General features: G+C 43.7%; 1 protein-coding gene across 1 annotated transcript in view; it reads right to left on the bottom strand.

Moving 5' to 3' along the window:
* Window positions 1-3,763: 3,763 nt before the first annotated feature.
* setbp1 (SET binding protein 1) overlaps window positions 3,764-25,731 on the bottom strand; it is a 37,677-nt gene continuing 15,709 nt past the window's right edge. Inside the window, exons 3-7 of the mRNA XM_020653619.3 lie at window positions 16,395-16,768; window positions 13,933-15,852; window positions 13,625-13,832; window positions 12,444-13,506; window positions 3,764-8,496 (exon numbers count right to left, since the gene is read on the bottom strand). Coding sequence (XP_020509275.2) covers window positions 7,991-8,496; window positions 12,444-13,506; window positions 13,625-13,832; window positions 13,933-15,852; window positions 16,395-16,768 — 4,071 coding nt within the window. The 3' untranslated portion in view covers window positions 3,764-7,990. The remainder of the gene's footprint in view (window positions 8,497-12,443; window positions 13,507-13,624; window positions 13,833-13,932; window positions 15,853-16,394; window positions 16,769-25,731) is intronic.

The raw sequence follows: 25,731 nt of genomic DNA, 5'->3' as shown, positions 1-25,731 counted from the left end.
AAAAATCCTTCATCTCAAGATAGCGTCCATCTACCTGTCCATGTTGCTGCCTTTTCTACAATGAGGGATCATGCTCTCTTTTCTGTGGCTGTGCAGAAGGATTTTAGTCGCACTCATACATTTCACCACCAGATGGTGTCTCCAAACACTGCCATCACTGAGCAGGGGAGAAAAACAGAAAAGGGGGAGCCAGAGAGGGGTGTGTGCTTAGATGTTTCCTGCTCTATCCATCTTCATAAACACAAGCAATAGTCATCCTTTGAAAACAGCGACAAAGATAAATTGAGGGGATGCTTGGTTAGATGGCAGGCGTCCTGTGAGTTGGCTGGACTGCAGGACTATCTGTTGTAAATGAATGGCTCTGTCTAACATGTTGGTATTCTGTGAGGCTGTGGACATGCCTGAAATAGTCACTTGACACTAAGTCATGGATCCTGTTGCACATTTTAATCAAGACTTGGAGAAAATCATAATATAGTGTAAAAAAAAAAAGGTTCAAAAATGTTGCAGAAAAAGTACTGCTACTTTCAGTCCAGGAGCATGTTTGTGGTGAGGGGATAGCCGTCTTTTATAAGGGAGTCCTGACCAAGACAGCTTAAAAAGTTCACACAAAGAACAAACAACTGACCATGCAAAAATTACATCGGGGCATTCAAATTCTCAGTCTTTAGCAGTAACACATGTGCATAAACATCCTCAATAATCTAATACAGCATGCACGTTTGAGGTGACTGTGTAGCTTATGCCAAGATGAGGGAGCGCCAGTTTGTGGAATTTCATACATCATGTATGAAACATGATGTGTCCATGCGACAGAATGGTACAACTACTGACAGTTTTAGGAAAGAACATGGGTAAGAAAGAAGTTCATCTTGTATGGCCTAAAGAAACATGTATCAACAGAATAAAGAATAAATATATCTGTTTCTGAAATACCTGAAATATGTACAATATTAATGGGATCTTTAAAATGATAATATCATAGAGTTTATCCCAAAAACTGTTAGGTCCTTTAACCTGACAGCGTGCTGATTTATGATCTCTAAAATAATAATTTACACTAGGGCTGCAATCAACTCTGAATGGGACCTTGCATCCCTGTGCGAAATATTCAAAATTTGACTTCCTGTCGGTTTTACAATATGAGTCTAAGGGCTCACTCACACCAGGCATACGTATTATGCTCAAGTATGTTTGATCGTCAATGTCCAGTTTGTTTGACTAGTGGTAGTGCTCCGTACCGTGCTCTTCCTTGGCCCTGGCCCTGGTTGGAAGAGGTTTGCGTCGGCATACGGTTGCTCAAGCAAAAGCACAGGAAACGCAATGTGGACAAGATGTATAATCGATGAAAGGAGTGCAGAGCTGGAGCTGACCAAAACAACTCAAAATAAGCGACAAAGTCAGTTAAGTTGCAGTCATGTTCTTTGTGTTGTTCTGCATTGTGCTGATTCTGAACCACACTCCTTGTAAATTAAAGGACATTAAAGCTGTGTATGTGTTGTATTAGGACTTGTTGATGTATGTACAAGAGGTAACTGTGCTCAGGCCCGGCCGTTGCTGAAGCAATGTGAGTGCAGGCCAGCAAGGAACTGGGGAGGGGGGACAATCATACTTTGGCACGATATGGGTCAACTGGGCCTATTGTAAGTGCGCCCTATGATGCTTTGCATGGCCACTGTATTAGATGTAGACTTTGCCTGATCAAATTTGAGTGGGATTCAACCAAGAGGAAAGGAATTGTAACTGATAATTCATAAGCAGTAACTTCCTATGGCAAGAGGGTGGTGTTGTGATATTTGTGAAATGTTTTGGGCAGGACAAGCAGATAAACTTTAGTGCAGATGTGATTATGTACAGCTGAGCTAGAAGAGCTTTAGACATCATGGCAACCTTTATGTTAGTCCCGCCCCAACTGCCACGCTCTCTGACAAAAACACCCACATTTTTTTCCAATGCTTAATTAACATCAATTATTTTATTATTATTATTATTATTAATAATAATAATAATAATAATAATAATAATTTAATAATTGAACTTCAATCACAGACACATCCCCTCTGCAGTGCCTTAACATTCATTTTAGGTAGATATGCATGTCTGCCTTGGAGTAGGAGGTTGTAGGTTGTAGCGTAAACTCTGCAAATTCCCAAAGGCAGTAGATGGTGCCATAATAACTACAAAATCTAGCCATGTGATTGTGTTCAGGCCAGGGACCTCATCATACAAGTAAGGTTTTGGTCAGATTTAGCCCACCTTTATCATGGCAGTAAGTACGAAAGATGTTATAGCCATCCATATTTACAAGACTAGAATAGTCTAGATTGCCGGTGTTGTTCGTGGCATGCCAGTTTTACAGAAGCGACATGTGCACTTAGTTTCCCCTTCAGCTAAAATGTACCAGCTGAAGTGCAAAACAGCACGTGTTGGATGCGTAAGAAATTTGATTACAGAACTTAAACCACACATTTTTTTTAACTGTATCACACTATCACAGTCCACCCTATATTCTACAGGGTGAAGGTCCACAAAGGACTGGAAAGACGTTTTTTTTTTTTTACATTATAGTCTGTATTTCCAAAAACCTTCTCATAACATATATTCTTGCTGATTTTATCTTATTATGCACTACAAATGTCCAGAAATATTTCTATAATGCTCATATGTCAGGTAAACTGAGATATGAGATGTACTAGACGCCAAAATTATATATACATTGGAGAATAGTTTGGACTAATTTTGTGCTTTAGTGTGAATTCAAGGAAAACGGATGTGTCAAGGATTGGGGCTCCACCTACTGACCAGGTGGAATAATTTGTCAATTTAGGTTGACATATGTTGAAATGTTAAAATATACATGTGCTTTTTTGTTTTTCGCTTTACCTTTTTTATTTAAAACCCGGCTAATTATAGCTTGTGTGACATATTTTATTTGATGACTAAACATGACATTAAATATGTTGAGAATATCTGCACACTGCGCTCAAGATTGATGATCCTGTATTCTTATTTTAAGTGCAGCTCTGGCTCCACAGTACATCTTTCATGCAGGATGTGTTTTCTGTGCTGCTTCATGGTGATCACAGCTCTGGTGATCTGTCTCATCCTCTCTCTGGTGCAGGAGGTGGAGTGGGGCCATGTGGGCTCATTTACAGGCATCAGTAGAGAGTGATTTGGGTGCAGCCTCTCTGCAGCCCTGACTCCCATCAGAAGATTTTTTTTTCCAGCCTAACACCGCAGATGCCAACAGTTCCATCAGCACCACTCGGTACACTGAGACACATTTGGGCAGCTCACCCTGCAACCATGGTAACAGAAGAATTTTACTAGTTGGCAGCAGCCAATAGTGGGGCACTTCCCACTCAGCTCTGTCCAATGAGAGAGCAGCCTGCAGCCCAGCCCACCTTGAAGTGACACTGATGGGCTAGTGCAGGCAGGACTAAGAGCTGCAGGCTTGGCTAATGAACAAGAGTAAGAGTGTGTAGGTATGAGTGTGAGTGTGGCGTAATCTGATGAGAGGATTCCCTCTCTTTTAACCGAAACAACACAGTGTGGTAGTACTCATTCACTGAGATCGGCTGTTTTGCAGCACCAAGAGTGCAGCAAAACCTTTTTGCTTCCACATGCATAATATACACACACTTACTTACGCACACCCACTTACACACACTCTCATCTTTTCAGCCTCATCTTTGCATGTGTTTTTTCGGGTTTTATCAGAAATTCAAATCTTAATAAAGAAGAGGACAAACATGCAACCACCAGCTGTCAATAAAGTCATTTATTATTTCACACAATGGATAACATGAACAACTTCAACTGTAGTTCTTTTTAATAAGTGCTCAATGCTGCCAGCCAACATAAGGGTAGCAAAAGAATGAGCTTTTCTCTCTCAGGAAAGTGAAATAAAAAAAAAGCACCTACTAGATCATGAGAGATAAACATGACCAAAAGCATGCCAGCGGACATGGATATACATATATATTGCATGTATATATGTGCTTAAGACATATATCTGTATGACAGCAGATGCAAATACAAAATATGTGTACAATTACACATACATACTCTGAAGGATATATGCATATGCATGCGCATCTAGTATTTACTCTATATGTCAAATATTTGCAGTTTTTAATATTCATACAATGTACAAAAATGCTTCATGAATTAAAAAATTCATTACAAAAAGAAACATATCAAACAATGTACAAGTCTTGCTCCAAATTCAATTGAAATTTAACTTTTCGGCTTTTCTAAAATAGTTATGCATACAATCAAATTGAGCATGCAAATCAAGGAAACCCACTCTAGAAAAAGGTTCAAATACACTATGTATACAAACTAAAATATGCCCATACTGTTAGAAGAGCTCACTTTGTGCTCTGAAGAAGTACATTTATTGGTTTTTCTCAATGCTTTATCTGCACTTTCAGCTTTGAATAACATTATAGCTTCGAAGTGTAAAATACGCTGTGAGGATGACGACATGTATATTAATGAGGCTCTGTCTCATGTGACCCCTCACTCCATGTCTAGTACACTCATCACAGTACGCTACAGAGGAGGTGATTGAAATGTAGGTGCCATTATACCCCATGCTGGATACTGTTTCATGTAGACTACAGAATATAAAGCCCAAACACTGATTTCAGGTCAAATACTGCTGCGTTGCCCTTGATGATCAAACCAAAGACAATGTAAAGGATCCTTACATTAGTGCCTGAGGCCTCCTGTAGCTACTGGTCCACATTAGTTGCTAAATAGAATACAACAGAGAGAGACCTTGAACCCTAATCAAAGACACATCCCCTCTGCAGTGCCTGTGTAGAGTGAAAGCTCTGGATTAGGACAATACTTGTCAGTGTTAGAAGGCACCGGAGCATTGGCTGGTAAGAGAGACAGACAGGACAGACAACACCTTGGGTCTTAAACTCTTACACCAGAGACCGCTGCCTGACCACAGTATGGAGGGGTAAGCTGCCAAGCATGAAGTCTCTACACCTTAAGAACCACATGTCTAGACCTCATCTTCCCCACAAAAGACTGCAGACCAAACGAAAGTCATCTATCAAAGCAAGGTCAAGCGCACCAATATGAGGACGAGAGTATTTTTGGCTATTTCCTCTGAGAGCTTACACATATTCTTGTTGCTTTATGCTCCTACAATGCACCAACTGGCTGCAGGCAGAAAGCTGCAAGTCAGCAGGGAACCCTATTTTTGGTTTGGTTCCCTACAGTGGGGTTTATATCCTCCAAGAACTTAATGTGGTTCAAAAAGGAAACTCAGTTTACCGTCTGTGTGATTTAACGGACTGCCAATGTCTATCAGAATATTTTAAACAAAGAAAATCTATTAGGGTTGACATTTCTAAACATTTGTTTTAGGTCTTAAGCAGTCTTATTATGGAGAGCAGGTCTACTGTGGTTTTGGGAGACAGTCCCAGCATAGCAGAGCCCAACTGGTATCCATGCAGGACGGACATACTAACACTATTTACAACAAACACTTCAAAACTGTAGGTTCACATCTGGTTAAGGCTGTACTGCATAGAGCTGCAGTAACTATAGTTTTCATGAAATGATAGTCACTTTCTGCACAACTTATTACTGGTATTATTCACAATTCGCATTGCACGGATGCATTTTATTCAGTAAATAAGACCACTTATTTCTCTTTGTCAAAGGGTGGACTCAGAACAGAAATTCCTTTTAAGGTCAACGCCAGGCATGGCCTGATGCATAGCAAACAACAATGTACAGGAGTGTGGTTTCCTTGACATCCTCATCTGTTCCTCCTTAACCAAGTACAAAACCAATTGTATGCTGTAAACAACTGGTAAACATACTGGGCAAGTTCACTGATAGTCAATTGTATCCGAGAATTATCAATATATCTGGATAGAAACACATTTGGCATGGTTGGCCTTCTGTCTCTGAGGCCAGTACGTGTGTTTTAATACAAATGTATCATATTGTATCCATCAGTCCGGCCCTTCAAGTTGTGTTATTTTGATATGGGCCTGAATAGAAACAAGGAGACAGGTGAGCTGCCAGGTGACAGAGGATGCTGACTATAGAAGCTGTTAAGGGACACAGGCAGTGGCAGGGCTCTGATGACTGAGACACATGCACATTCATGAATATTTTGGGCCAATAACTCATTGCCACTCAATATTTCTCGAGTCAAATGTAATTGGTGAGAGAAAGAAACATAAGGCACAAGTTGAACTGCTGCTTACTGAGAACTCCACCCGACCAACGACGACAGAATCTCCTGAAACTAAACCTTAACAAAGTCGCCAAAGAAATACTGATCCAGTTCTCATATTCTGAATACTTATTTGAGAAAAACACCAACAACTACCCAAAGAGACATACATTGTAGGTAGAGTTTAACAAAGGCTTTACACATTGACACAGAAATCCAAGATGGCTACATTCTCAAGTGCACACAGGAATGCTTCACTTTAGTGCCAACATGATGGAGACTATGTCCAACTCTGATTTAGATTATTTTAAATAAAACATCCTTACACTGAATACGTAGACTTTGGTTTCTAATTCTAAATACTGGATTTACTTTAAAGAAAAGAAAAAACACATCCAAGATTATGGATTGAAAATCATGTTAAGTAGAAAGTATGGGATTTACTTTTCAAAACACTGTTTGTGAGCCCTCTTTAACTGAACTGTCCTATGAGGATTTAGGCCTGGGCTCCAGTTTGACGCTTTTGGCTGCGCAGCCTGCATATACAAATTGATTAAAATAATGCATGCTCTCTGGAATGGAAATCCACACCATTGAAGGCCAAAACATAAGGCTGGAACAAGCATGTAAGTGCTCTATTTGATTGATGCAAGTGTATGGTTTTTCATAGTGCATTAAACCAATTTTAAGGTTTACCAAAAAATACACCTGATATTCCTCCTGTATGCAATGCCCCCTGGTTATACAAACAATAATGAGGGTATGAATGATTACATGCGGTTCTTTCTGTCTGAAAACAAACTTGTCTTGAGTCGCACCCATGTCTGTTTTTGGTTATAAAACAATACACAGCTTCCATTGTCTATGGTACAACAATTCTATTTGATATACTGAGTGCCAGTACACATCTATGAGCTGGTCTCTCACTGAACAAGGCAGGCGACAATGGATTTTGTTTCTATGTACAGTCTGGGACAGTTGATGTCAGTACTCAGGACAGGCCTGAGCAGGGAGGGAGAATACATGAGACAGGAGGAGTTTTAAGGACGAAGCGGAAGCAAGTGAGATGTAAAATATGATCGAGGTTAGAGAAGAAGAGAGAGAGAAAGGGAGATGAAGTTGAGCGGCATGCACCAGGGAGGGCTAAAGAATTTGGATAGACACAGGGACGGGGGAGCAGGGATGAGAAGCTGCCACCAGGTAGTGGTTACTCCTTGGAGAGAGAAGAACACAAGGAAGGTAAATATAGCAGAGAGCAGGGACACAAAAAAGGGTAAGGTGGCTTATTTACTGCTGTTTTATCCCACATCTTTGACAAGCTTCCTCAGAAAGGCAAAAATAAGCAGAGCTGCACAGTTTAATATTAACCATCCCCCTCCCCTTGCTGGTAAATATATGGCTGAAGCCACATTCAGATACAGTATCATAAAGTACCATACACGTCACTTTATCAGATACATAAAGATTCACATAATAATTCTAAACTATCATAAGTACCACACTTTATAGCATCAGATTCAGTATCAAATAGTACCATATAGTGCCATTGTAAGTGAAGTCCGATGAAACCTTGAAAGGTTAATGTCTGATTTAATAAATGGAGGGAGGGAACAGCAGGGGCTCTCTCCTCCGCTGAAGTCCTCACAGACCAGAGAGGACAGACAAGTCAAAGTGCACCAAGGAGTCCCACAATTAAGGGCACTGCATCTAATAGGCTTCAAACAGCACTGGCTCCACAACAGCTCTCTATCAGTGACCGAGTCCCTTTCTCCTGCAGGTCTATAGACTAGATGGAGCCCACAACTCGTCCCTGCTGTGGACACGGCCTCTGCGCTTCCCGCCTTTAGCCGTCTGAGGCACAGCTCGTGCTTGATGCACCACAGTCTCAATAGTTGCTGAGATGGAGTCGTGGTTTGAGAACTCCAAGGGCTCGGGGGTCAAGCTCGGCCTGAGGCTCTGCCTACCAGGCAGGTCGTCGCACCTCTCCAAGACCGGCATTCCCAGAGTCCTACCATCACCTCTCCTTCCCGCCAACATGTCCAAAACCCGACCATCAGCTGGATCCTCCTCCCTCCTGTTGGTCTGTTCTGGTTCCTCTATAGGCTGTTTCCTGGGCCGTCCTGGCCGTCTTTTGATGACGTTGTTTCCTGTTTTGGCTTGTCGCTGCAGGCGCTTGGCACGGAGGATTTTCTGCACATGCTCAAAGTTCAAAGAATGCATCCTCCTTACGTCCTTCTGGATCTGCTCCACCTCGTGTCGCTTGTACCTCCTCTTACCGGGAACACCTGGTGGAGGAGAGAGTGAGCATGAGTTAAGTATTTAAAGGAGCAAGGAGTTTTCATGCTAGTTTGTCGGTCAAACTGAGCAGCCTTTAAAGGCCAGAAAAGACATCTTGCCAGTTAAGCTCATAGATTTCTTTTTTTTTTTTTGCTTCAAGAGCTTCCTGCTAATTTTGACATATTCATGTAAGCCTTTGAAAGCCCAGCTGAGCCAGGAGAGCAGATCCTATCCCGTAATTGTCAACTACAGAGCAGAGAGGAGAGAAGGAGATCCCATTCTGTGAGCAGGAAACCCACAGAAATGTCTCCTTCAACCATTTAATATGTCGCTACACAATAACACCCCTGTGCATCTGGAGCACAGGCTGCCAAAAAGCCAAACACACACTATCCACATGCACTCAGACACACACACACACTTCTCCACACGCGCACAGACACATTTATCCACATACAGACACACACATACACACATCCACATGCACACAGACACACACACACACACTTATCCACATGCACACATACACACATACACACATCCACATGCACACATACACACATCCACACATCCACATGCACACATACACACAGACACACAGACACACACTTATCCACATGCACACAGGCACGAGCACAAAAACACAACATGTACAGTCTTCCACACGCACAGCATGCACAAATAATGAATTCAGCAGTTCAGAATGGCTGAGCAGAAGAAACCAGAGCCATATTGTTTTCTTCACTCTGGTGAACTGGGCAGTGTGCCCTTTACACACTGTTCTATCATTTTTCTCTCCCCCTTTCTCCATCACTTTCTGTCTCTTTCTCTCTCAACACTCTAAATTTCAATTAAACTGGTAACACAACACCATTTCATTTCCGTCTCCAATTCAGAAACCACTTCTTGGTCTTGGTCCTTCTCTGTCATTCTTTCTGTTTCCCATCTCTGCCCCCATTTCTTAGCCCCACCCCCTCTTCTGCCTGGGCACCGTTCCCAACGCTCAGACGGAGCCACAGCCAAAATGGAGGAAAAGCACAATCAGACACCAGTCCCCATGCAGTGTGCATACAACATGTTTGGTGTTTTCTTTCTTGAGAAATGTATCACTGCATTCCCTAACCATTGATTGTCTTTCCTCTTCTTCTTATCCTGCTGATACATTGTAGCAGGTGCTCTAACACCAGTCTGCATCAAACAAAATCGGCTAATCGATTAATTTTTAAGACTAACGCTCACAATAAGATTATTTCATTTGTTTAAAAAAAAAACATGGCATCCTCTGTTAGGATACTTCATTTTTGTGCCTTAAAGCCTGACAGAGAATCAGTGAAGCTTTACAACAATCTGATACACAATACATAATAATAACAACTGTTATACAATGTATTAGTATTTCAAGAAAAACAAATGGAAATGTTTAGGGGGATAATACAATTTTAAAGTGTAGCGCTTAGTGAAGGCTATAGTATTTACAAATGAACTGTGGGTATGAGAAGATAACGAGAGGCTCAGCCGACTGTCTGTTCTCTATTGTTGTTTTGGGAAATTAGTTTAATGCAGAAAGCACTAAGTAGCAGTAGTTTATGAGCTGCACAGGACTGTTAACATGCTCAGCTCTCTCACACACACACGCGCACGCACACACACACACACACACACACACACACACACACACACACACACACACACACACACACACACACACACACACACACACACACACACACACACACACACACACACACACACACACACACACACACACACACACACACACACACACACACACACACACACACACACACACACACACACACACCACAAAGTAGCAGAAATTTATGAGCTGCATACACGGAACATAAAACCGCTGACCTTCAGCAGTGTGAGGGGCCGTATAGCACTGAGGACCTGTTTCTCTGTGGAGTAGGAAGTCACTACTACACAGAGATTCATGCCCACTTAACTACTGTCCCTGCACTTACCAAAACAGGTTACAGACAGGACGCAGTGATCCTCCACGTTATTCTTCACGTGTGTTGTTCACAGCTATATTGTAGAATAAATATGCATGTTCGTTTTGCTGACTAGTGTAATAAAGCACAGAGAACCAGACAAAACAATAATACAATACCATAAAAAACATGTTGTCATCCCGACCAACTGGTTCTATGAAGGAATAATTCCGAAACTCAGGGTTGCATGCTCAGAAACTGATTTACATTTTCATCTGTATCAGTGACTCATTGAAATGTATCTGTGTGTTTTAGATTGGGTCTATGCCTGTATTTGCAAGCCCACATGCATGCATGTCTATACCCACGCGCTGTGATTTAATTGGGCTAAGGCTGTGAAGTGAGGCAGTAAGTCATGCTAGAGGAGGAGCAGAGGGAAAAGGGGGAAGGAAAGGGTAATGAGGGGGAGGGGAGACAGAATGGGAAAGGGAAGGTGTGAAGAGATAGGAGGAGGAAGAGGAGAAAAGTAGGTATGTGGATGATTGAGGGAGCAGTGCAAAAAAGGGATATCAAGGGCAAGAAGTGCAGAAGCAGCAGAGGGGAAAAAGTTGACGGCAGGGAAGGTAGAAGAGGAATAACAACACTGCAGGGATAACATGGGGGTTGTGTGTGTGTGTGAGTGGGGGGCGGGTAGCGTGTATATGAGTCATTCGTCCTGGTTCCCCTGGGGTGGGGGGTGGGGGGGGTGTATTCTAACTGAGCCCCTGGCTTCTCCTCCCCGCCACTGGACTAGGCCCCAGTCATTAAAGCCCTGGCTGCAGGCCAGCTCTTTTTTACACAGGCAAGGGCCTTTTACGGCGTGTCTGTAGAAAATAAATCACACTGTGTGAATAATATATCTCTGGCAAAGACATTGGTAGGAGGGGAGGGAAGGAGGAAAGGAAGGAGAGATTGGTGAATTATAGTTGTCTCCATCCATGCATTACGTTCTCTCTATCCCCAGCCAGATGTGCTCAAAGACAGCAGAAAACAGAATGTACTAAAATACACCTCAGTCTGCTTAAGAGAATGTGGGGCTCCCCTGCCTCTTTGTGTCCTTTAAGTACAGAATGCTGTACAAAGCACATTTATAAATAGGAATCACCTTGATGAGCATGCTGCAGCCTACATTTAAAAAGGTGAAAACCCTGGAAAGTTACACTAAATGTGTAATTAAGATGCACATCAGTAAAAAACCAAGCTTGTAATCGCTAGGGAAAACAATAATATAGTGGACACTGAACTTAGTTTTGGCTCCAAATGTAGTGATGTTTACATTTTTACAAACTCTGTATGGCATGATTACAGAAGAGTCTTGTAACATCCAGTTGTTGTTACACATTGAAGTACAAGTGCAGCATCTTGTGCTTCATTTTACGGCATGCTGTTCCCTCATAGCGGCCGATAAACACAAGAAATGCTCGTGCAAATTACACGAATCAATCTCTAAATCAGGGGCCAGACAGGTGACTTAACCAAAGCCACACTTCAAAACACTGCCTATGTTAAAGCTGTGAACTTTATGGGGTAGAAGACACTGTCAGTTGTAGATTTGTTTCCCTCAAATGTCCACTTTACAGTCTCAACATTTTTTAATATGATCTCCTATCTTTTGTGATTAGAGATTTAATGAAGCTGATTTATGTTGTGAGCTACTGTTGATGTCACCTTAACACTTACCGCTGATGCTAAATTTGAAAGGCTTAGTTTCCAAGGGTGAAGACTATGTGAGGAAGCTACAGGTGGTCAAGCCTGAGTGAACTGGTTAGACATAGAAGATCAAGCACCATGCAGCTAATTGTGTTTTAGGCCAAACATTTAACCTCCAACGCATCATCAAATATGACAACCATCTGACACTTACTGATGTCATGGTTTCTGAGATTGCATTGGGAAGTTAATACATGTCCATGGTCTTGTAATCGTGAACATGTAATCCTAGTTAAGTTAGTGGATCTTACCGGTGAGGGAGGGACTGGAGCACTTGTTAATTTGTCCTGACTCCTGCCTGGCAGTTTGGAATGACAGTAGGCCCTGATCTCCAAACACAGCTAGCCCCGGCTTTCTGCTCCTCCCATCACACACGTCCTCGTGTGACCCCAAAATGAGATCAGAAGCTGCCTCTGATCGCTGCGATTGGCTGCTGTAGCTGCTCCTGAAGCTGTTAATTGGCTGTCGTATCTGACGGGAGTGGAATTGGCTGTCAGCGAGAGAGTGTTTGGAAAGCTGGTCTGACTCAAACATCCCTAAGCTGGACCCGAGGCCTGAGACTCTCCCGCTGCCCCTTTGCTTCTCCACATGCTTTGAGGTGCCCTGACTGACAAGGTCCCTCCTGTCACTCAGCATGCTGAGACGTGCATTCGTTTTAGCTCCACTGAAGAGCCCGCCCAGCTCCTGCCGGTCTCGCAGTGAAAGGAGGGGTTCGTCCTTGTGCTTATGTTTGTGCTTGTGCTTCCTCTTGTGGAGGCGAACCCCTGCAAGAGTTCCCGCATTGCCGCTTCCCAGAGACCCCAGGCCCTCTCTTACAGAGGGGCCCTGGAGGGGGGCACTGGCACTGCGGAGCTTGGCCCCAGGCTGGAGCTTTGGGTGTCCACTGGAGTGAAAAGCCTTGGGTGGGGGGACGGTTGGCCTCATGAAGGGAGACGGAGGTGCAGGGCCTAGTGAGTGATGGGGCAGGTAAAATGGGGGAGGAGGAGGAAAGTAGCCCAGACTCAGATGGGGTGCGTAAGGCATAGCATACGGTGCTGCATAGTAATTTCCTCCAGCCAGTGGATAACTGTATCCTTGAACAAAAGGCAGCTTGGATGTGATTGGCTCGTTGGCTTTGGCTGGACGGCCACGTCTCCTCTTAGCCTTCAGATCGGCACTCCTGCGGAGATATGAGCTGGAATCACACGAGTATGAGTCGTAGCTAACGGGGTAGTAATGATGGAAGTTGAGGCGGAAAATTGAGGGATAAGGTTGCTGGGGGTAGCAGGTGAATCTTCTGTGAGACACTCGTAGCTGCTGGAGCTTTAACACCACCTACAAGAAGGGTGAAAAAGAATATAAAATTAGGAAAAGACACCTCATACTATTCATATTTTACAGTTTGGTAACAACAATTACACAAAGAATTTATAATTTCATCAGTTTTTCTAACCTCCTCCAGCTCAGAGAGAAAGTGAAGATGATCCCGACTTTGCAGGCACTTCCTCTTCCTCCGATGGTGTTTTTGCTTCTTTTCCTGCTGTGACAGGAAGTTGTCAACAGTAGTTACTTGGCGATTGCAGCGCGTTCTACTGTTCCTGTTGGATGCTTCTAAGGCTGCTGCCTCAGCAGCCTCATACCCACACAGGTCAAACGAGTACCTGTTTGAACACAACATATAATCATGTTAATGCCACCAGAAAAATACTTTGTGCGAGTTAAAATATAAAACTAAATAAAGGCTCTATAAAGGTATTGCACCTGCGTCGGGAGGCGGGGCCCTTCTCAGTTTGGTCTGAGGTGCTGTTGTTGTCCGTTCCAATCCCACTGTCACTGGGAATAGTCTCCTCGCTGTGGGACTCACTGATTGGGGACAGGGTCGCTTCCTTCACCGAAGCCCCCTCTGACAGGTGGGAGGGTGAGTTAGCCAGAAGGCGTGGAGGAGAAAGTTTCCAACCTCCAGAGATGAATCCCCTGCCAGGTGGCTTGGAGGACAAGGCTGAGATAGGCTGCAAACTTGGCATAGTGGCATCAGGGTGGCTGGCTCTGATGGATGTGGAGCTGGGAGATGAGGTGGAGGAAGGCACTGCAGGGCTCTCATAGAGACTAGAAGTGGAGACAGACATCAGGGGCTTGTCCCTAGTGGTTTTTAGAGGGTTGGAGCCTTGAGTTTCTGCTCTGGGTTTACGCCCCCTCTTCTTTCCGATGTAGATTGTTCCTCTCTTACTCACGTTTATCTGCTTTCCCAGCCGAGCCTCGATGGTGGATGCCATGGCTGTCATGGCTGAGGAAACAGGTGCAGAGGATGACTTCAGAGCTAGAGTGCCATTCTGATTGGAGCCTGAAAGGATCTGGTTCAGGATGCTCTGCATTTTACCCAGCTTCATCTTATTCACCGGCCTGGAAAAGCCCCTGCCGCGCTTCAGATTCAGACTGGTAGAGTTGATGCTGGTGGTGGTGGAGGACAGCTGCATTAATGTGTTGAGTGTGTGTGTCTTCCTACTAGGGATTAGCCCTGCAGACACTTCCTGTGCCAGTGGGCTAGGAGGAGAAGTGGAGGTTCCTTCGTGTATGGTCTCCACTGTTAGGAGTGGCTGTTTCTTGGGGCGTCCTCGTTTCCTCTTGATGGGTGTGTGGACCGTCAGGCTGTCAGTGTTGGTATAGAGGGGGCTGGATGGGGTGATGGGGAATGCTGAGGGTGGGTCAGCTAAGGTGGAGGGGCTAGTCCTGATGTCTCTTTGGGGTGATGAGAGACAGGCATGGCTTTTGGCTTTCAGGTAGGACCACCTGTCCTTGGCCTTGGTTTGTCTGGAGCTGGCTGTGGAGCTGGGGCTGTTGCTGGGGCTCGGACTCAGGGCAGCCCTGGGCCTATGACTTGGGCTGGGACTTGGGCAAATATTGAGCCTGGGTTTAGGACTTGGGGTTGGGCTGATGCTACTCCTTGGGCTGGGGCTTGGGTTTGGGCTCGGGAGTCTGGGGTTCATGTTAAGAATGGGTTTATTGATGTGACTGTGAGAAAGCTCTCTGTGTTTAAGGGCGTCTGTGCTGAGCTTAGGACGTCCAACAGGGTTCTTTTTCATCCTGTTTGACTCTGGGTCAATCAGACTTGTAACCACTTCTCCTCTTTCTGACCTGTCGAGCCTTTCTCCCTTTTCCCTTTTATCACATTTATCCCCTTTTTCTGTCCTTTCTCGACTCACATCCGACTGATTTGTGAGTCGAGAATCATTTCTGTGAGCCTCTGTCTTATGTGCTACTTTGGGTTCCGGGGGTCCAGGCTGGTGCTTCTCTGCACTCGCCTGCCGTTGCTGTGACTGCTCCTCTGCAGAAAAGGACTTGTCAAAAGAAGGCCTCCTCCGCCTCTTCCTTCCTTTCCCTTCCTCTGTCAGCATGAGCATCCCTCTGTCGTCTTCGTCTCCCTTCCTCCCAGAATTTGCTCGATCTCTGTCCTCTTTTCTCTTTTCCTCTCTTTCTTCATGGAAGCACTCAGCTGTCTCTTCCTGCCTGTACTTGTGTCTCTCCTCTGCATTAGTTGGGCTCTCCGATCCTTTCTCTGGCTGTCCTCCCCAAGGTGTTTCAGCACTGAGGGGATTACTGAGCATCCTCTGGGAGTCCTTCCTGCCGTACTTCCTCTTGATGTTCCCAAAGAGCTGCTCACTGACCTCCTGTAAACCCCTCCCCCTGGAGACAGGTAAACAGAGGAAAAAATAACAACATGTGAAATCAACGGAGAGTGAGGAGGAATGTTAGGTATTCTGTGGATACCATACAATCTCCAGCAGTTTATACATAGACTATTGCTGTGAGTCACCACACATAAATTTATGTACCCTGAGAATTAAAAAAAACTTAAGCTCTCAATTAAATAAACATTAAATTAAATACTTTAAAAACATTAAATACTTCATTATTAAAAATTATATAAAAATAAATTGTATTTTTAAGTTTTCCCTTTCCCCATTTTTATTAATTCAGCAACATGAAAACTATTTTATTGTTAAAGAAAATATCCCTATAGACATCTTATTTTTGCATTCCGAGGGGAAAGTGTGCAGTTTAATTTGATTGTATGAAGGCTCTCTGGGTTTAAGGGTGTCTGTGCTCATAAACACAGAAGATACATGTTGTAAGCTTTCAATACATCTTGTGTAGATGAGCAAACTGTGTGCCTGGCGTATACTTGTGTCTTTGATGACACGATCACCCATTAAACCGAACCATACCTGCTGAGAGAGGTCAGGTTGAGAACACTGGCATCTGTAACCACTGGCAGCTGCAGGTCTGGAGTCAGAGATCTCTGAGGTGAGGGGCTCCGCGTAGCTGAGCGTGGGAAAGGTTGGGTCAGCTCTCGGGATGTCTGTGAATCTGGAGGATTGGTCGGGGACGCAGAAGGTGCTGTAGACGTGATCCAGTCTGAATTGATTTGTTGTTGTTGGAATTGTGGCGCGTGGGTGTGCTGTGTTTGCTGTGTGTGTGAGAGTGTGTGTGCAGGAAGGAGAGAGCTGCGGAGCTGGTGTTTGGGCGGAGTGTGATCTCCCAGTAGTTGCAGCAGGCCTCCCTCTCTCTGCTCAGCCATTCTGAACTGGCGCTCATATGTCTGTAGATGACAGAAAAAAGAAAACAAAGTCTGGTTACCTCAAACAAACTATGAACACAAGACTGCTTCACACTACTGCTGTGAATGACAAATGATATGATAATGACTGCTCTATTTCCTGTCTTAATAACAGTATATTTTCACAGAGATAACACATACCGGTAAGTAGCACAGCATCCAACTCTGCACACACTTTATTTTTGTCGGCACATGTCAAATCTGTGAATTGCTGTGCTCTGATATTGCATTCTTGTCTTTTCACAGCAGGACTGAGACTTTAAATACATCTTGTCTGCATGAGCAAACTGTGGGCCACAAACAAAAGGCTTGTTTACAGAGCAATTAAATTCCTGTGGCAAGGATGTTGCATGCTGGGAGAGCTGGGGGGGATGTAGTTTGGATGTCTGACTGCACACAATATTAAACACAGTAGTTTAGCTCTTCCATGTCCCTGGCTGCCCTAGATCAAATATTATTACTGTATATCCCCTTATTCTGTTGGAAACACTGTTACACTGTTCAAACTGTTTACCCCGACACTGATTATTGACTGTATGTTCTAAACTGTGGCATCTTTTTTGTACAAATTTAAAGGGCCACAAATCGGAAGTTAAATGTTTTCTCTGTTACATTTGTCCATGTTAAACTGAAATGTGAAACAACTAGTATTCTTTAAAAGACAATATAACCCTGTTAAATGTTTCAGGGCTGCATAATCAGTGTACTGAAGTAAGATGAGAAATAGAGCAGCGGATGGCTTTTGTGGTTTAGCCTGTTATTAACAGACTCAGTATGACGCAACAAGACACTGTTCTGCTGCGCTGCAGGGAGATGTAACCTAACCACAGGCCTGCCTCTCAGCGCACACACAGAGACACACACACACACACACACACACACACGGGCACACACACATACAGTGGATGTACACATTTCAAAGGCTTATGAATTCCTGCTTTCACAGATAGAACAGAATACTAATGTATGAACATTTAATCATCCGATTTCATTCAAGATGGATGAGCAGTGAGCAGACACATTCTTACACACACACACACACACACACACACACACAATAATGAAATATCTAATGTACATAGATCTTATCTTCTCTTATCACAGTGGAACGTATGAAAAAGAACAAGCATCTTTTCTATCTTTTACTCAGTAAATGTTGAGTCAAGCTTTCATTTTATCAGCCACTTTTCATCTTCCTCCACCCCTCTCCATTTCTATCAAACCTTTCATCCCTTTTTCTCACTGTGCTGCCCCATCATTAGTCAGACATTTACACTCATTTTGTACTTTCACACCGGCTGCAGAAGCCAATAGTTGTCCAGATGCAAGCTGCACACCCACAAAGACCAAGACACACATGAACGCTCAGTTACGCAACACTCAATCAGCTCATGCAAGCAATCACTTAACATTGATAATAAACAAAGACGCATATGCATGTGCACACTCAGTTATATCCTCAACACACGACACTACAGTATCCTTTAAGCGCTGAGATGAATATTAGTGTGTATGTAAAAGGGAATGTTTGAGTGTGCATGGTGACACTGGAGAAGGGACCCTGTGAGTCCACAGAGGGATAAGATGACCGACATCTGATACACACATGCTTTCAAATTTAACCTGTCCAAGAGTATCTGTTGTTTCAGGTTCAAGAAGGGCAGAAGAAGCGAGAGAGGATGAGAACGAGATGGTTAGACAGACACACACACAAACATCAAATGTATCGTCCCCTCCAACCACACTATCACCACAGGGAGATAATAAAGAGAGGGGGCATGTACACCTTTCCTAGAAGAGATAGAAGAGCGAAAGAGTCGAAGAAAAACAACTGGACTAGTTGGTTGTGGTTTGGTTCAGCTTTTTGTTCATAGTTTCCGCCCCTCTACCACATCCCTCTCCTCGCATCTCCCCTCCTCTCTACCTCTGACACCCCATGAAGCTGTTCAAGAGAAAACACTCACTGTCAGATAAGGACACAAGAAAATATAAATAGATGGAGGTATTCCCGTGGCTGTTGTAGCCAACACAGTATGAGAAGAACTTCTTTTTCTCCTTGCTTTTTGCAGACAGTGTATACAGTGCCTCCTCGGTCATTAATATATGACACTTTTTATTTTTCATATGATAAGCGTTTTGATGTATATTCTGCACTTTTATCTATTGCATGATTTGCATTGGTCTTTTATTCCTGTAATGGGGTCCTGATGTCCTTAATGTATATTGCTGTGCTGTGCAAAAAGATTCTGAAATCTCAAAGATAAATATACTGGATAACAAAATGACAGGCCCTCTCTCTGTATTTCAAAGGAAATTACAAACATTTAATCTGGCTATACATTTGGAGTAATGTCATAGCCTCAATACATTTTTCTTGCCACCTCAGTTAATTGTTGGGTTGTCAATAGCTTTACCCTGGGTGTTTATGTGTGTTATTTAACCTCTGAACAGTTTTTGTGTCCACAATTTAGTGTTACAAAATTGTATCTACTGATGTTGATTATTGTCTAAGTTGTGCCCAATACGAAGCACTTAGAGACGCCTGCTTGGATGAAAGCTTTAGAAATGAAGATACATTTAGTACAGTGAGAACAAGGACTGTACTCTCCCTGTGCAGCTGCTGGTCTGCAGCAGGGGGCAGCGCTCAGGAAATCAGCACTATCATGGACTCTGACCCTCTGGAGCGACCCACCAGCACAAGAGTTGTAAGCCTTAGGCCTTTTCCACACCGTCTGTCTTTCACCAAGCGACCTCTGATCACATTCAGATAAGGAGAGAGGCCAACAAAAACCAGACCGGCAGCATGTTTAGTCCTTAGCCCGTTTGATGCACTCTCCCTCTCCCTCGAGACGTTCAGGGCTGTGTTTAAGGGTTAAGGGTCATGCTCCCCGGCTAGGTCAACAACTATTTCTAGGATGTTCTCCTCTGGGTGAGCACTGTATCAACATGGATCGTTCTCAGTCAGTGACAGAAAGGCTCTCTGACACCTGAACTCAGGCAGATATGGAGCTGCACATTCCTTTCAGCTGGTGATGTAACCAGTTCAGAGCGCGGCAGAGGAGGTCATAGATAATATGTGACCAAGTGCTGCGATCACCCAACTGAAAGACACTTTGCAAATGAGTCAGCATATATTTACTCACAAATACATGTGAGTGTGTGTCTAAATGTTACATGCACACTGAACGATCAGATTTTTCCCTCCCTCCTCACTCCTCCAGTTTGATGTGAGGGAAGGTATGTGACGGCCCCTCCTGTCCTTTTCCTCTCCTGCAGCCTCTCGTTTTCCACTGCTGAATAAACTTAAACTCACACAGACGCACACACACACACACACACACACACACACACACACACACACACACACACTGAGCACCCTGGCTGCACCATTATACTGGGAAAAGAACACCCTAAACAGGCACGCCCAAATCTCACAACCCCAGCATAACACAAACACACATGTACAGAACTAAACATAAACACAAACTCCATGCACGCAAACACCGACACACACAAACACGCTGCCCTTCAAATAGTTCTTCGCAGTCTTTTAGTTGGCTGCATGCCCGGTGGTTAGAGTGTTTCATTTTTCCCTGTGTATGGAACTGGGCAGCTGTCCAGACAGACACACAAAGAGAACGAGAGAGAGACAGAGGGAGGGAGGGAGAGAGGGGGGGGGGGGGAGGGAAGGGGTTAGTGAAAGAATGAGAGAGGCAGAGAGGGACCAAAGAGGACCAGCAGAAAAACAAGAAGAGAGGTGCCTGGACCCGTTAAAAAAAGTCATTTCATCCAAATCTCTATGATTGATATCATCCTCGCTTTTTTTTCCCTCTTTCTCTCTCTTCTCACATTCTCTCTCTCTCTCCTTGGCTTTGACACCATGCCGTCTCTCAGTGCCCCTGTGGCCTTGTGCACTGCCCCCCCCCCCCCCCCAACATCTCATCCCTCCTTTTCTTCTTTTCTGGAGCTGACCATTCTCCCCGTGTGGGAACTACCATCCTTTCCACCCCCCACCCCCACTCTCTCTAGCTCCATTCAGAGCGCTGCTTTGCTGTGATCTGTGTTTCTGACAGCTCTACATAGACACACACATATACACACACACACACACACACACACACACACACACACACACACACACACAGACACACACACACACACACACACACACCACACAGCTCCTCTGCAAACAAACACCATGAATACTAACACAGCTTTGTGTCCACAGCACTTAAAACAGGGAAGGAGAGGGAGGAGGTAGGGGTGCAGAAAAAAGGAGGGAAAAGCGACAGAGGAGAAAAGAGGTACTGTGTTGATCTTGTGGCCACTCTCACAGACTCCCCCCTCCTCCTCCCCTGACCCCCCCTCCCCTCCCCTCCCCTCCCCTCCCCTCCCCTCCCTCTTCCCTGTTTCTCGTTCTCTCGTTCTTCCCACCAGTTCTCCCGGGAATAAAGACTTCCATTCATGCGCCTGAGGAGACCCACAGCAGGGGAGAGAAAAGACGGAGGAGAAGGGGTGAGTAAAAAGGAGGAGGAGGGGCCGGGGGGGGGATGTCAAGGTGGGACAGTTTGTGGATCATTAGGATAAGAGCAGCTACTTTACATATTTGTGTCACTTTTTTCTAAGATCACTCAGTGTGTGCTAATATAGCCAAAGTTGTACTCCTCAGATCTGGAATCATCTTCTGGGAAAGTTGGGTAAGTAAAGTTTTGAAAATTCTCCACTCCACTCAAAACATCCAATCTCAAGACTAATGCTGCAATTCCAAAGTTATGTTCAGCCTAAAGCCACAATTTAGCAAACAAAAGGCTTGATTATTAAGGGACGAAAAGTATTACCTACATTCTGTTATGTACCCTCCCTGCTGGGCAGTATCAAGCATTTGATCTACAATACAGCACACTGGTCCTTTAAGTAACAGATTTAAAGCACAACAGTAGGTGTCAAGTAAAAATGTTCCATCCTTCAACCACAGCAGTAAACCTACAGATTGAAGTGCTCCTAAAGATAGCAGCGAAACACCCAAGAGTCTTCTTGTCACAGCCTCTTCAGACACGCTCACACGTAGATGACTCAATCTGAACAAAAAGCCTGCGATTGGCTGAACCCAAGCATGTTATTACGCTGCAGTTGGAGGTTTTCACCCCCTCAGTAATGACAGACACATTTACATGCTACACAATCTAATCCCTGCTATTAGCATTAATGGTGCATGTGCAGGCATATGTGTGAATGGCACAAAGAACCACATTAAGAGAGTTTTTTCAAAGTGATTATTACAGCGATTATGTACCAATTGTTCCCTTTATGGACATGGCCAAACCCCCAGTGACAGCTTTATGCATTTGAGTCAGCACAAAGAAAATGTACACAAGCATGGAGACTGGCCACACACACACACATACACATACTTTCTTATAAAGGCTGGAGAGCTTCATAAATACACACAACTCTATCAAATCAATGCATTAACTGCGGAATTTGAATTGCACGCCCATTCATACATGTGCACAACATACAGCACACACCAAATGACTATGCTTTTGTACACTGTGCACCATACGAGCCAATGGCACCTCTTCCAACAGGAAACAATTAACAGCCAATGAGCTGCTTTAATTCCTGAGGGATGACTTCCTGTGTGAATTCAACACAGAAACTCTGCTGAGATGAAATACTTCCTCAGTGGTAAACGAGGGGGTGTAACAGTAAGCCACACTCGCTGATTAGTTATTCAAAAATAATGTAATCAAATGCATTATTTCTACCTCCTGAGGGAATAAACATCAAGAAAATAAATGTATGTGTCTGTACAATGTTGAGATTAGATCTCAAAGTAATGACATCTCTGTTACCATACAATAGTCTATTACACTTGAATTAAAAGGTGACAATTAATTTTCTCACTTAGAAAAGTAAAGAAAATGCATTGATCTGATGAAGGCAATAGTCGATTCTCATACAATTGGGATGTGCTAACTGTTGTTTCTTTAAAAGGGGACGTGATCTGAGCCGTTTTCTGCCACAAATCAATATTGTACACTAGTTTTCGGTGTTTCGCTTTGGCAGATGGTTGTTCAACGTGAGTCTGGTTTTTACTCAAGGTTTCTACCTGTTAGAAGGTTTTTCCTTGCCACTGTAACTTTGCTAAATGTTGCTATAGTGCTCATGATGGATTCATCTTTGGTCTTTGTAAATGATATAACAAAGAGTAAAGTCTTTTACTTGCTCTTTTATAAAGTGTCTTAATGTAACATTTGTTGAATTGGCGTTATACAAATGAGATAGACTGATTAGTTGATTGAATTTAAACCGACATGGATTTTAATATAGCAAAAATAAATGTTGTGGCAGAATGTCAGGGGCTGGGTGGCCATCAAGAGGTTTCGAGAGGACTCCTGAAGAGCCGTCTCATTCCAGGCCAAACCATTCGGAGGTCATAGAGTTTGTATTTTTAAGTTTCTGATGTCAGTATTGTTGCTGTATGGATCGTCCTCAGACAGCAGTTGTGCGTGCCGGTCTGGCCAGAATCTCAGAGCTGAACACTGCCTGTAAGTCTGTGCCAAATACTTAAGGGGGGATATGAGCAACCCGTCCCAATTTGGACTGATCCTAACTTGTTGTTGACATCTGATTGGCTCACGCAGGCTCATCAATCAATCAATCAATCATCAATCTTTATTTGTATAGTGCCAATTCATAACAAATGTTATCTCAAGACACTTTACAAAAGAGCAGGTAAAAGACTTTACTCTTTGTTATTTTATTTACAAAGACCAGACATTAATCCATCATGAGCACGTTAAGTGAAAGTTACAGTGGTAAAGAAAAACATATTTTTAAGAGGCAGAAACCTCGAGCAGAAACAGACTCATGATGAACAGTCATCTGCCGAAACTGCGCCGGGTTTGAAAAATGGGATAGAGGAAAATGCAGGGAGAAGGATAGGGACAAACAGAGCAGCAGCAACAATGAATAAGAGAGATTTATAGCTACAACGTCAGTAATAATGATAAGAGTATGGTATTAGAAGTAATAAGTATGTTCATTATAGAGGTTGAAGTTGAGCAGCTCTTAGAGTCACTTCAATATTTATAATCATGTCATTAAGTCATCATATATCATCATGACCAAAAACGAATGTATTTGCAGGCGTCTGAAGGTTTGAAACGACAATGGAGAAAAGAAAGGAGATGCATGAAAAGCACAAAGTGCACAAGATGCAGCTAAATGTGCAAATGTGGCCGATATATTCCCGCTGTGGAGGTTCCAAGGTTTCTATGGCCACGAGACAGTCTGCTGCTGCTGCTGAGGCTGGACAGAGCAGCAGGGACACAACAGGTGGGCAGATTGTGTCACGGCACCAGACGCCACAGATTAACTTTGAATAGTTCAATATGTACATGAAAAAAATACAAATGCTTAATGATATGCTTATTAACTGTATACTTAAGAAATCAGTCCAAATGAATTCATTATGACACGCCTACGTCGCAGCAAATGAAGACTGAGACAGGGAAACTATTTACATGAATGATACAATATGATGATGAATTACTTACAAACCTACATGAACACAATTTGTTGCATTAAGCTAAGGTAGGTTCAGGAGGACTAGCTTTTAGGCCCAGTTAGTGCCGAGCTAGTGCAGGGTTTCATGTCAGTAAAACAAATATTTCCATGTGATTTAAATACTTTATAACACTTGTGTCGAAAGGATCCTCTTCTGACGACTGAACATGATTGAACAAAAGGCAATACTGAATTATTAAATAACCAGTATCTTCAGCACTTTTTTAGTTTAACTGACTCTGAATCATAATGAATGCTCACCTAATCATTTAATCACATGTATGTTGGCGTGCCAGACGAACATGTCAGCACCATGACAACAGTAACATTCCAGGTCACATTTGTTTACCAAATCTTTCGAGACTCATAATGGGTACAGCAACACTCTAGGGTCACAGAGGTATAACAGTAAAGCTGTCTACAGCAATGCTGGAGAGAAAGTTTCTTTCCAAGCAAGTGACAGCCAATGACTGTCTTTAAACAGTCTGCACTTTGAGTTTAAAGCTTTAAGAGTAGCACTTTCATTGTTTTGTATACATATTTCTGCAAATAACCTCAGTCCTCAGATGATCTCTGACTCACAAGAGGCAGAGAGTCAGAGAGCCGCTGTAATGACATTCTCAGTGACGGGGAGAATGGGCAAAGTGAGACACAATAGTCTTAACCAATCAGACGGCCCCCTCCCTTCAGGTCCCCTTGCACCAACAATAAAGCCTTTGTATGTGGCTGCACTCCACTTGCATGTTTACACACGCACACTCATACTCACACTCACACACACACACACACACACACACACAAACAGAGCAAAGGAGAGCATCATACACTTTCAGAGAGCATTGTTTATTTACATGCATCAATGCATGTAAATATAGAAGTGTGGGTATTTTAGCTCTCTCGCTCTCTGTGAATATGAGTGTGTGTGTGCGCATGTTTCCTCTTGAGCCTGGCCACATGACTGCAGCTGCCTCCTTGCTCCCTCGCCTCAACCAGCTCCCCTCCTTGTTGTAGGTGAGAGGTCACACGGAGTGGCATTCCTCTTGGTCTGAGAGCAAGCGAGCAAGCACACTGAGTAGAGGGGGAGGCGAGAGAGAGAGAGAGAGAGAGAGAGAGAGAGAGAGAGAGAGAGAGAGAGAGAGAGAGAGAGGGACCTGGCAGAAAACACAAGCAGGGCAGGGCAGGTAGTAGATGAGGAGCGCAGGGCATGCAGACGTGTGCATGTGTGCCTGTGAACATACATCTGTGTTCATGTGGTGAGATGGGCCACTTAAAGGTAGAGTCAGCTGAAATGTTTGTTGCAGCGTGTAAACACAACATTCAAATTGAGCCTCTCCTCCAAGGCTCATCCCAAACAGAAGAACACGCCCACTTCA

This window comes from Labrus bergylta, chromosome 2, assembly GCF_963930695.1.
Source record: "Labrus bergylta chromosome 2, fLabBer1.1, whole genome shotgun sequence".
Classification (NCBI taxonomy): domain Eukaryota; kingdom Metazoa; phylum Chordata; class Actinopteri; order Labriformes; family Labridae; genus Labrus; species Labrus bergylta.
Note: the sequence above shows the minus strand (reverse complement) of the source record. Positions and strands in the feature narration are given on the sequence as shown.